At 53.0% G+C, this 10,000-nt stretch overlaps 2 protein-coding genes across 4 annotated transcripts in view; one reads left to right on the top strand and one right to left on the bottom strand.

Annotated features, from left to right (window-relative positions):
• The window catches only part of inppl1a (inositol polyphosphate phosphatase-like 1a), a 62,185-nt gene that overhangs the window by 43,055 nt on the left and 9,130 nt on the right, over positions 1-10,000 (bottom strand). For 2 of the 3 annotated variants that reach the window (XM_076014958.1, XM_076014959.1), the window contains 12 exons: positions 9,999-10,000; positions 9,573-9,661; positions 9,171-9,252; positions 8,996-9,085; positions 8,788-8,901; positions 8,239-8,415; positions 7,594-7,749; positions 7,403-7,487; positions 6,830-6,925; positions 6,133-6,748; positions 5,613-5,746; positions 4,182-5,525 (listed from right to left, as the gene is read on the bottom strand). The exon at positions 9,999-10,000 is cut by the window's right edge and continues 98 nt beyond it. In XM_076014958.1, the coding sequence (XP_075871073.1) occupies positions 5,426-5,525; positions 5,613-5,746; positions 6,133-6,748; positions 6,830-6,925; positions 7,403-7,487; positions 7,594-7,749; positions 8,239-8,415; positions 8,788-8,901; positions 8,996-9,085; positions 9,171-9,252; positions 9,573-9,661; positions 9,999-10,000 (1,741 nt within the window). In that variant the 3' untranslated portion in view covers positions 4,182-5,425. Of the gene's footprint in view, positions 1-4,181; positions 5,526-5,612; positions 5,747-6,132; positions 6,749-6,829; positions 6,926-7,402; positions 7,488-7,593; positions 7,750-8,238; positions 8,416-8,787; positions 8,902-8,995; positions 9,086-9,170; positions 9,253-9,572; positions 9,662-9,998 lie in introns of those variants that run through there. The other variant, XR_012925492.1, reaches the window with a different exon arrangement.
• Positions 394-10,000, top strand: part of phox2a (paired like homeobox 2A) — a 61,727-nt gene continuing 52,120 nt past the window's right edge. Inside the window, exons 1-3 of the mRNA XM_076015012.1 lie at positions 394-989; positions 1,940-2,127; positions 2,779-3,893. Of these exons, the coding sequence (XP_075871127.1) occupies positions 752-989; positions 1,940-2,127; positions 2,779-3,285 (933 nt within the window). The 5' untranslated portion in view covers positions 394-751 and the 3' untranslated portion in view covers positions 3,286-3,893. The remainder of the gene's footprint in view (positions 990-1,939; positions 2,128-2,778; positions 3,894-10,000) is intronic.

Genomic DNA, 10,000 nt, shown 5'->3' with positions numbered 1-10,000 from the left:
GTGGCAGCAGCCGTGTCGGACGCACATCACCACCGTGACCACCGAACAGTAAACTTGAGCCGGCTTCTGTTCTGACGCGGCACGCTGCCTGACGTTTCCACCCGCCGCGGTGCTCCCATGACGAGGGCCCGTGTATGACGTCAGCAGCAGAGGAGGGACGGTGCAGCAGGGTTGGTCTCTCTATAAAGAAACATATTGAACCATCAAGCAGCAAAATAATCATCATCATAAAACAAAAACTGTAAACTTCCTCTGACAAAACACTCCTCGTGTGTCTGTGTGTGTGTGTGTGTGTGTGTGTGTGTGTGTGTGTGTGTGAATGTGTATGTGTCTGTGCGCGTGTGCGCGCGCGCGGCGGCGGGGTGGGCATTATATTGTCATGGAAACTATAGACCACCGCCTTCGCCATTGTCTCGCGCGCTGCTGCGCTGCGCTGCCAAGTTTATTATAAGGGGCGCGCGAGGCGCAGCGCGCTGTCAGACGGCGGAGCGCGAGCGCCGAGAGAGGAGATACAGAGAGAGAGAGAGAGAGAGAGAGAGAGAGAGAGAGAGAGAGAGAGAGAGAGAGAGAGAGCAGGAGGACCGCGAGGACCTCTCTGGATTCTATACCGAGTCTGCTGACGGAAGCAGGAGACGCACAGCTCGTGCACACAGGAAGTGAGCAGAAGCTGGGGGAACCTTCCTTGGAGAACCAGAACCAGCAGCAGAACCAGTAGCAGCAGCAGAGCCGGGCCCGGTGCTGCTCCTTCTCCATGTATAAGATGGATTACTCCTACCTGAACTCGTACGACTCGTGCATGGCCGCCATGGAGGCGTCGGCCTACGCCGACTTCAGCTCGTGCAGCCAGGCGACCTCCTTCCAATACCCCCCCATCCGAGGAACAGCCTTCAGCGGCCCCGCCTGCAGCCCCCTCAGCACGGCCAGCTGCAGCCTGGGCCCGCTGAGGGACCACCAGAGCACAGCAGCAGCAGCGGCAGCCTACTCCTCAGGTAGCAGCAGCAGCAGCAGCAGCAGCATTAGTGGGGTTTTCATGTCTGACACCAGGAAGGAAAAATTAGAAGATTGTTCTGTGTCAAAATATTGAAATAGAATCGATTCCTTTATTAATCCCACAGTGGTGAAAATTGCATCATTACAGCGACTGTGCAGTGCAAAAATAGATGGAAAATGCTCAAAATAGTTGAGATATTTCATAACCCCCGCGTGTCCATTTAAATCAATAAGATTTAATTTTTCACGACTGGAATAATTTATGCGTAAAAAGTTAAACGTCCAAAGCGATTCGATATTAGATGAAGTGATTAATGACGCAATTCATTGAGTTTGACTGGATGAAGATGTTTGGATTTTTTTTTTGTAATATGACAACTTCAACTAATAAGTCAATGACAGCGCGAGGGCCCAACGCAATCAAGCATCATCGTCAACGTTATTGTCGATACTTTAATCATCACAGGCAGCTGTCATTCGTTCATCCCGAATTAAATTTAAACTGCGTCCGACAGCAGATCATAACGAAATTCGTTTTTGTCTTGATTGAATTTCGTTTGATCAGCTAACAGACAATTTTATGGTTTTTCTTTATTTTAACGAAATTAATATTTTAAAAAAAATAAAATAAAAATAAAGTCGCTTTTAATTTGAGCCAATTTCGATTCATTTATTGAAAAACATTTAGAAGAATTAACGGCTGAACTATGATGTTTATTCAGTTTGGGTAATTAAACGTGTCAACTTTAGCGGTTTAAATGTGCAGAACATTTAGAGATTCTGAGAGAAGCCTATTTTTACCTGTTGTAGATTTATTAAATTATGCTGATTTTCATTGGCTCGGAGCTCCAGTGGATTCATAAACGGGAAGCAGCTGTTCAGCAAAATTATTATTATTATTATTATTATTATTATTATTTCCATCTAACACCTGCTTGGTTTCTGCCAGTGCCCTACAAGTTCTTCTCGGACCCGTCGGGCCTGAACGAGAAGCGGAAGCAGCGGCGAATCAGAACCACCTTCACGAGCTCGCAGCTCAAGGAGCTGGAGCGCGTGTTCGCTGAGACACACTACCCCGACATCTACACGCGCGAGGAGCTGGCGCTCAAGATCGACCTAACCGAGGCCCGCGTCCAGGTGAGCAACCCCCCCCCCCCACACACACACACACACACACACACACACACACACACACACAACACTAAACAAGAAGCACCGTCTTCAGGCTCAGTCATGCATTAAGTATCCAGCATCTAAAATATAAGACTGATGACGTCATTGTATAAATGTTAAATGTATTGTAAGCAAAACAAGATGTTTAACGGTCATTTACAGCCGGACTTTAATGAACTGAGAGTCAACGGCAGTCAGTCACTCGCAAGAGAAATTCTACGTATCGTGTTTGCGCATTTAGTTTGCGCATAGTTTATTCCAGTGGGTTATACTCTCGTGGAAAAAATAATGAATAATTAACACATTTATGTATTTTAAAAAAATAAATTAAAGTTTCAACAATCAAGTGCAAAAAATGCAAAAGCAAATAAGTTTAATATGTAAATGTATCGTGAGCAACACAAGACACATAACCGCCATTTACAGCTGACCAACAGCAGTCACGCGAGAGAAGGAATGAATAATTAACACGCTTAAAGTTTCAGCAATCGAGAGCATAAAATGGTGCAAACACAAATTTAGCAGTTTTACGCTCATTCAGGACCTTTTCTAGTGGTTACACGGCGTGTACCCAGACTACACTGCACTGACGTCACCCCCCCCCCCCCCCCGCAGGTGTGGTTCCAGAACAGACGCGCCAAGTTCCGCAAGCAGGAGCGCGCCGCCAACTCCAAAGCGAGCAGCAGCAGCTCCGGGGGCGGCGGCTCCTCCGGCGGCAAGAAGGCCGGCGACCAGCGCTCCTCGTCGGACGACGACGAGTCCAAGGAGTCCACCTGCAGCCCCACGCCCGACAGCACGGCCTCCCTGCCGGGCTCGGCCGGCGGCAACCTGGGCAGCCCGGCCAGCATGAGCCCCAGCCCCGCCCCGGCGGCACCGCCCCCCTCCGGCTACAGCGTCGCCTCCAGCAGCTCCTCCCCGGTGCTGCAGGGCCTCAAGCCGCCCAGCTGGCCCGGCCTCGGCCCGGCCAACCCGGCCGTGGCCCAGCCCGCCGTGCAGACGCAGGAGATCCTGAAGGCGTGGCAGCCGGCGGACAGTGTGAGCGGACCCTTCGCGGGGGTCCTGTCGTCCTTCCACCGGAAACAGGTCGGAGGAGGCGGAACCATCAAGACGAACCTGTTCTAGAGCAGCCGGCACCGGAACTCTGTCTGTCTGCTGGAGTTGGGGGGTGGGGGGGTGGCGGGTGGTATGACGGGGACGGGTGGCCCTAACACACACACACACACACACACACACACACACACTTGATTTGTCCTCAATAATCCACAAAGTTGGAGCGAGAACAAGCAGATAAACAGCAAAAGAACTGCCAAGAACACCTGCAGCTCCCCCTGGTGGCAGAGCTCTAACACACACACACACACACACACACACACACACACACACACACATTCCATCACGACGTCTCTACTGATCATGGAGGTCATGGTTTCATCTCTAAGCAGAAATCTAAACATGGTCAAGCGAGAGGAGACCAAACAAAGCACCCCCCCCCCCAACACACACACACACACACAGCCCAGAGCAGCCCCCCTCCCCAACCCACCCCTCCTTCTTCTTCAATCTCTTCCTGCAGAATCGCTCTCAATCCAATTAGACGTCAGCAGCAGCAGAAGAGGCCCCGCCCCCTCCCAGCATCCAACACTGGACACTTTGTTTCAATCTCTGAACAGGAAGGGGAGGGGTTTCCTGCTTCTGACTCTGGTCACACACACACACACACACACACACAGGTGACGTCATGCCTCGCTGAGACGCAGCACACTTTGTTCACACGTTGGATGTTGACAGGAGTTTGTTGGTTTTGTTCCACAAGTGAGACCGATTCCTGTGTCGGAGGCGGGGTTTGTGTGTGTGTGTGTGTGTGTGTAGGTGGTGGGGGAGGGGCGGGGGTGTAAACATGTATTTATTGATATTGACTGACGTCAGACATGTTGTGGCTGTAAATGATTAGTCCTGTAAAGGCCGACTAGCTTTTCCTCTGATGCGACTTTCTAGCTAAGTATCTAATAAAGAGTGACTGACAGCTGCAGCAGCTGCCTCCTCTGGCGCCCCCTGGTGCTCACCGAGAGTCAGCAGCACCACACGCAGCAACACAACACAACACAACAGCCGCGGTGTCGTTAAATACACAAATTAGATTTTTAATGACAGAAAAACAACAAGAAATTAGATGGTCTGGTGAGAGGAGACAAGCAAGTGTCATTCACACACACACACACACACACACACACACACACACACACACACACACACACACACACACTGAGGGGAGATCAATGACACAGATCAATAATCAGCCAATCAGAAGCCTCAGACTGGAGGAAACAGAAAACAGCACAGCGTGGTGCATTCACTGACATCAAGTAAAAAAGTATATTAAAAACATATTTTAATGACTAATTCTCCATCTTCATGAACCTTAAAAAAAAAACAAAAAAAAAAACGTAACGTCATCAGCAGCTCCTCATCAAGTCCACGGTGTTGCAGCGCCACCAGCTGGCTGAGTGTGAGGACTACAGCAATCCTCTGCTGCTGCTGCTGCAGCTGCTGCTGCTGCACTTCAACACTGACAAGCAAAACAACTTAATAATACACATTAATAATAATAATTAATAATCATGATGACGATACAAATATGAATAATAGGATGGTGAAGGTTTTCATTAGTGTGAGGAATGAAAATGTTCTGTGTAAAAAAATGTTGTTCACTTTTATATTGAAATGATATTTCACGAGACGACGCAAGTTCACACTTTGCGGAGTGTCTGGATTATTCAGACACGCACACACACACACACACGCACACACACGCACACACTCACTGTGTTGAATTCTGCAGGACGGCTGGACGTGATTTTTTTTCCCTTTTGTCAAAAATAATAAACAAAACAAAAACAATAAATAGATGCTGCCACTGTGAGATGATGTCATCACCATCATCATCATCATCATCACCACCAACATCAACACAACAGTACACAACCGTGTTGTGTCTGACTATCAGTCCCCGCGGTGGCCACTGGGGGGCGCCGGGACTCAGAGAGCAACAAGTTGAAAGGCACAACTTTCCTGTTTTTTCCGGTTTCAAAGGGGGAAACAGCTGCAGGTCCCTCCGACCCCTGCTGCTATTCAGAGGGCTCCGAGTGGAGGGTATGCGCACACACACACACACACACACACACACACACACACACACACACACACACACACACACAACTCGAGTGTTTGCTTCAGTCCAGTCCAGAACCCGGTTCAGTCCGGTCTACTTGAGCTCCTGCTGCTGTCGGAGGCTCTCCAGCAGGATCCTCTTGTGGGCGGAGTCGAGCACGCCCGCCTCCTCCAGGTCCTCCTCCGTGATGTCACTGAGGGAAAGCACAGTGTGAGTGCCGCTGGCCCAGTGTGTGTGTGTGTGTGTGTGTGTGTGTGTGTGTGTGTGTGTGTGTGTGTACCTGAGGAACTCCAGGTCGTCCCAGCCGTTGTGCAGCAGGCCCTGCTCGTACCTCTCCAGGCCGAGCCGCTGCAGCCACTCACCCACTGACGACTCACCCACTGACAGCGACGAGCTGCTGCTCCCCCACAGCGCCTGCAGACAGGTGGAGTCAGGTGAGAACAGACTGGTTGAGGTGGAGGCAGGTGGAGTCAAGTGGAGACAGGTGGAGGTGGAGACAGGTGAAACAGGTGGAGACAGGTTGAGACGGGTGGAGACAGATGGAGTCAAGTAGAGACAGGTGGAGGTGGAGACAGGTGAAACAGGTGGAGACGGGTGGAGACAGGTGGAGGTGGGGACAGGTGGAAACAGGTGGAGACAGGTTGAGACGGGTTGAGACGGGTTGAGACGGGTGGAGACAGGTGGAGGTGGGGACAGGTGGAAACAGGTGGAGTCAGGTGGAGTCAGGTGGAGTCAGGTGTGGACAGGTGTAGACAGGTGTAGACAGGTGATTGGCCGGCTGGTCATGTGGCCACGCCCACCTCCTCTGGCAGGTCCTCAGCGATGCTCTCGGTGATGGGGGTCCTGGGGGGGAAGGTGCAGCAGGCGTCCAGGACAGGGGGCGGGACCCGCAGTGGGGGGACTCGGGGGGGCGGCGGCCCCTGGAACTCACTCTCGCTCAGCGTCTTGGCCATCTGCAGGACAGAGCACGATTGGTCGTCCAGGGCCCCGCCCCCTGCCCCTCCCCGGTGGGGGGGCGGGACCCTGACCTCGGTCAGCTCGGGGTAGAGTGGGCGGGGTTTGGGGAAGGGGGGGACCTCCACCGCCGTCGCCATCTCCAGCAGCGCCCCCTTGGGGAGGGGAGGGGGAGGGAAGTCCGGGGGGGGCCGGGTTAGTGTGGCGGTGGCGGGCGGGGGAGGGGGGACGTCCTCCTCGCTGGCCCGGCGTGGCAGGGGAGCCTGGGGGGGTTTGGCCCGGGCGCCGGCCGAGACGGGCGGGGCTTTGGAGGCCGAGGTGGGGGAGGGGAGGAGCTCAGGAGGGAGGGCCGCTGCTGATTGGTTGGGGACACCTTCCAGGATGTAGTAGGCCGGGTTGTTGTAGCTGTTCTTGCCCACCGTTGGGTCGCCGTCAGGCGCCGGCGCCACTTCCTGTTTGGGCCTGAGACACACATACACACAGACACATGGTTAGAGGTGACGGCCGCCAGGTGGCGACCAGGAGCTCCAGACGTTCCTCCACCTGACCGCCGCCTCCTCCTTGCCGCCGCTGCCGCTCCGCTCGCCCTCCTCGCTCACTCGGCCCAGCTCGCCCAGCTGCTTCTTTACCACCAGCGGCCTGCAAGGGGGAGCACCAGTCAGAACCGGAACCACAATTGCACCACACCACTCATTCATAGAGGGATCACAATAGCTGGACGCCAGACTGTGGCCATGCTTCCCCCCAGTGGGCACTGGAGGTACTGCAGCCCAAAAAAATATAAAGTCCAGAAATTGCCAGCACTTCCGGCTTTTTCCCATGTTTGTGTGTTTTTGAGTTGACATTGAAACAAACATTGATAGGAAAAAAAAATCAAATTACGAAACAATTTGTGCACGAAGAAATGAGTATCCGTAGTTTTATTTCTTCTGTGTGTTGTTATTTTCATTGGTTCAGCACACACAATCACTGGCTGGCAGATTTACTCACGCTTTGTTGAAAAAACAAAACAAAACGTTACAAAAATATTTACAACATGTTCCTATGCCGATGTGTCATGATGCACCCTCACATCACCCCCCCCCCGCCCCCCCCCGCCCCCACCGCCCCGCTTACTTGACGTATTCGTGGGCGGTCCTGGGCGCCGTGGCTGCTCGCCCTCGCCCCGCCCCCGTCTCGTCCTTGTCCACGCTGATCCACTCTGCACACACACACACGTCAGAAACGCACACACACACACACACACACACACACACACACACACACACACACACACACACACACACACACGGGTAGCAGTGACTGACCGTAGAGTCTCTCTCTGGTCCCCATGCGCTCTGAAGGGACTCGGACCCTCATGGAGCCCCTGATGTTTCCCGTCTCCTCGCCGCGGTGCGACAGGTAGGTGTGGAACTGCTGCGCCGTGCTGCCGATCATCGACTTGAGCGCCAACACACACTCCCCTGAGAGAGAGAGAGAGAGAGAGAGAGCGAGAGAGAGAGACACACACACACACACACAGTCAGTGGGAGGATCCTCTGCCGTCCATCAGACTGAAAGTACCAACTCATAGTTTTCAATCTGCTTAACAGGAAGTCAGTCTTATTTTTTCATTTCTTTATTGGGTTATGCAGCAATATGATAATAATAATAATGATAATAAATAGCAATGATGAAAACAATATAAAATGATAATAATATATATAAACAGCATCATTATTATTATACATTTTTTATGCAAATTGCACTTTGATCTCACCATTATTTTTCATTGACTCCACATTCTACAGCATATCTCCTCATGCTTCTGTCAGTCACTGCATCTATCTCACTCTTTTCTTTGTATGGAGCTTTTCAGTTTGCTTCCCACTGCTGAACCGCAGCAGCAGCAGCAACAGCAGCAGCAGCAGCAGCAACAGCAGCAACAGCAGCAGCAGCAGACCACCACCCACCGTAGGACTCGTATCCGTCCAGCGACTTGACGGTGAGCAGCAGGTGCTGGTCCTGCAGGTACTCCACCTCCGACAGCAGCGGCTTCAGCGTGGTCAGCTGCTTGCTGGACCAGCCCAGCCGCAGGAAGTTGATATTGTCGCTGCTCTGGCTGTCATTCTCGTAGCTCTTCTTGAACTCTGAGAAAGAGACGCAAAGAGAGAGAGGGAGCGAGGGAGAGAGAGAGAGAGAGAAAAAGAGGGAGGGAGAGAGAGAGAGAGAGAGAGAGGATGCAGGTAGTGAGGAGGGGAGGAGGGAGGAGAGGGAAGGGTGGAGGAGGAGGAGGAGGAGAAGAGGAGGAGATGTTTCCGTTGCACGACATTTCAAAATAAAAGCATGGCAGGCAGGACATAAGGGGGCGGGGCTTAGCAGGTTAACAATAGGCTCTACTGACTTCCTGGTAGGGGGGGTAAGGGGTCAGGGGTAAGCGGGGGGCCAATAGAGAAAAGAGACAGGCTTTATTCCAATGTGCTGTGCAATGCCCGGCACCTCCTGCAGGGCGGCGCTCTCACCTTCCAGACAGGTGGAGTAGAACTCGATGAAGAACTTGGTGCGGCTGGCCGTCTTCACGATGGCCTCGATGCTCTCAAACTCGATGTAGGCCTGCTCCGACGACTTGGGCAGACCTGCGGCGGAGAGAGGTCACATGGGCCAGCGGCGGCCAATCAGAGAGAGGAGAGGGGAGGAGCAGGAAGCAGCGACGGCCGCACTTCAACCAACCTTTCTTGGAGACAAACTGGGAGGTGACGCCCACCTCGAAGGTCCCGAAGACGGGGGAATGGTCACTGGTGACGATGTCATCGGTGCAGCCTGGGTGGGGAGGAGGGAGCTGATTGGACCGCAGGTTGGAGGGGGGAGGTGGGAGGTGGGAGGAGGCAGAGGGGGCGGGGCCTACCGTAGGAGTTGCAGACGATGTGCGTCTCAGGGTGAGACTTCCACAAGATCCTGTCGCACCAGGAGGGAACATTGGTCCTCATCTGGAGGAGGAGAGGAGGAGGATGAAGATGAAGAAGAGGAAGATGGATGAGAGGGTTGGCAGGAGAGGAGGGATGGAGGGGGAGGAGGAGGAGGAGGAAGAGGAGTGGAGAAAGAGAGGTAAAAGAGGTTGAAGATGAGGAAGAGGAAGAGTGGAGGAGGTAGAGGAATGGAGGAGGAGGAGGAGGAAGAGGGAGAGGGGGGAAGAAGAGGAAGAGGAGGATGGAGATGAGGAGAAAGAGGATGAAGAAGATGAAGATGAGGATGATGAAGGTGAGGAAGATGAGGAGGAAGCTGAGGAAGAGGAGGATGAAGAACGCACCCCGGTGGCCTTCTGCTTCTGCCAGACGTACGTGTCCCTGGAGCCTCGCTCGTAGCGGTAGGTGGGGGGGAAGGAGATTTCCTCCTCCGCTGAGGGAGACACACACACACACACACACACACACACACACACACACACACACACAGAGTCAGACTGGAGGCAGCGCCACCTCCTGGTGGACTGAGGTAATACACACGTGTCAAACTCCGGCCCAGTGTCATTATATTTGAGCTGCTGGCCTGCTGGTATTAAACAGCACATGTAGCACTAAGACTGCAAGTCCCAGAATGCTCTGCTGGTATTTCTTGCTCACTATTTACTTGAATAGACTATTTGGGAAGGAGGGAGGACTGGAGGGAGGAATGGAGGGAGGGATAGAGGGAGGACTGGAGGGAGGGATGGAGGAGGGATGGTGTGCAGACGCACCG

The sequence above is a fragment of the Nelusetta ayraudi genome, unplaced genomic scaffold, assembly GCF_046127955.1.
Source record: "Nelusetta ayraudi isolate G7.1 ecotype Tasmania unplaced genomic scaffold, CSIRO-AGI_Nayr_v1 ptg000175l, whole genome shotgun sequence".
Classification (NCBI taxonomy): domain Eukaryota; kingdom Metazoa; phylum Chordata; class Actinopteri; order Tetraodontiformes; family Monacanthidae; genus Nelusetta; species Nelusetta ayraudi.
This window is presented reverse-complemented; position numbering and strand designations above follow the sequence as displayed.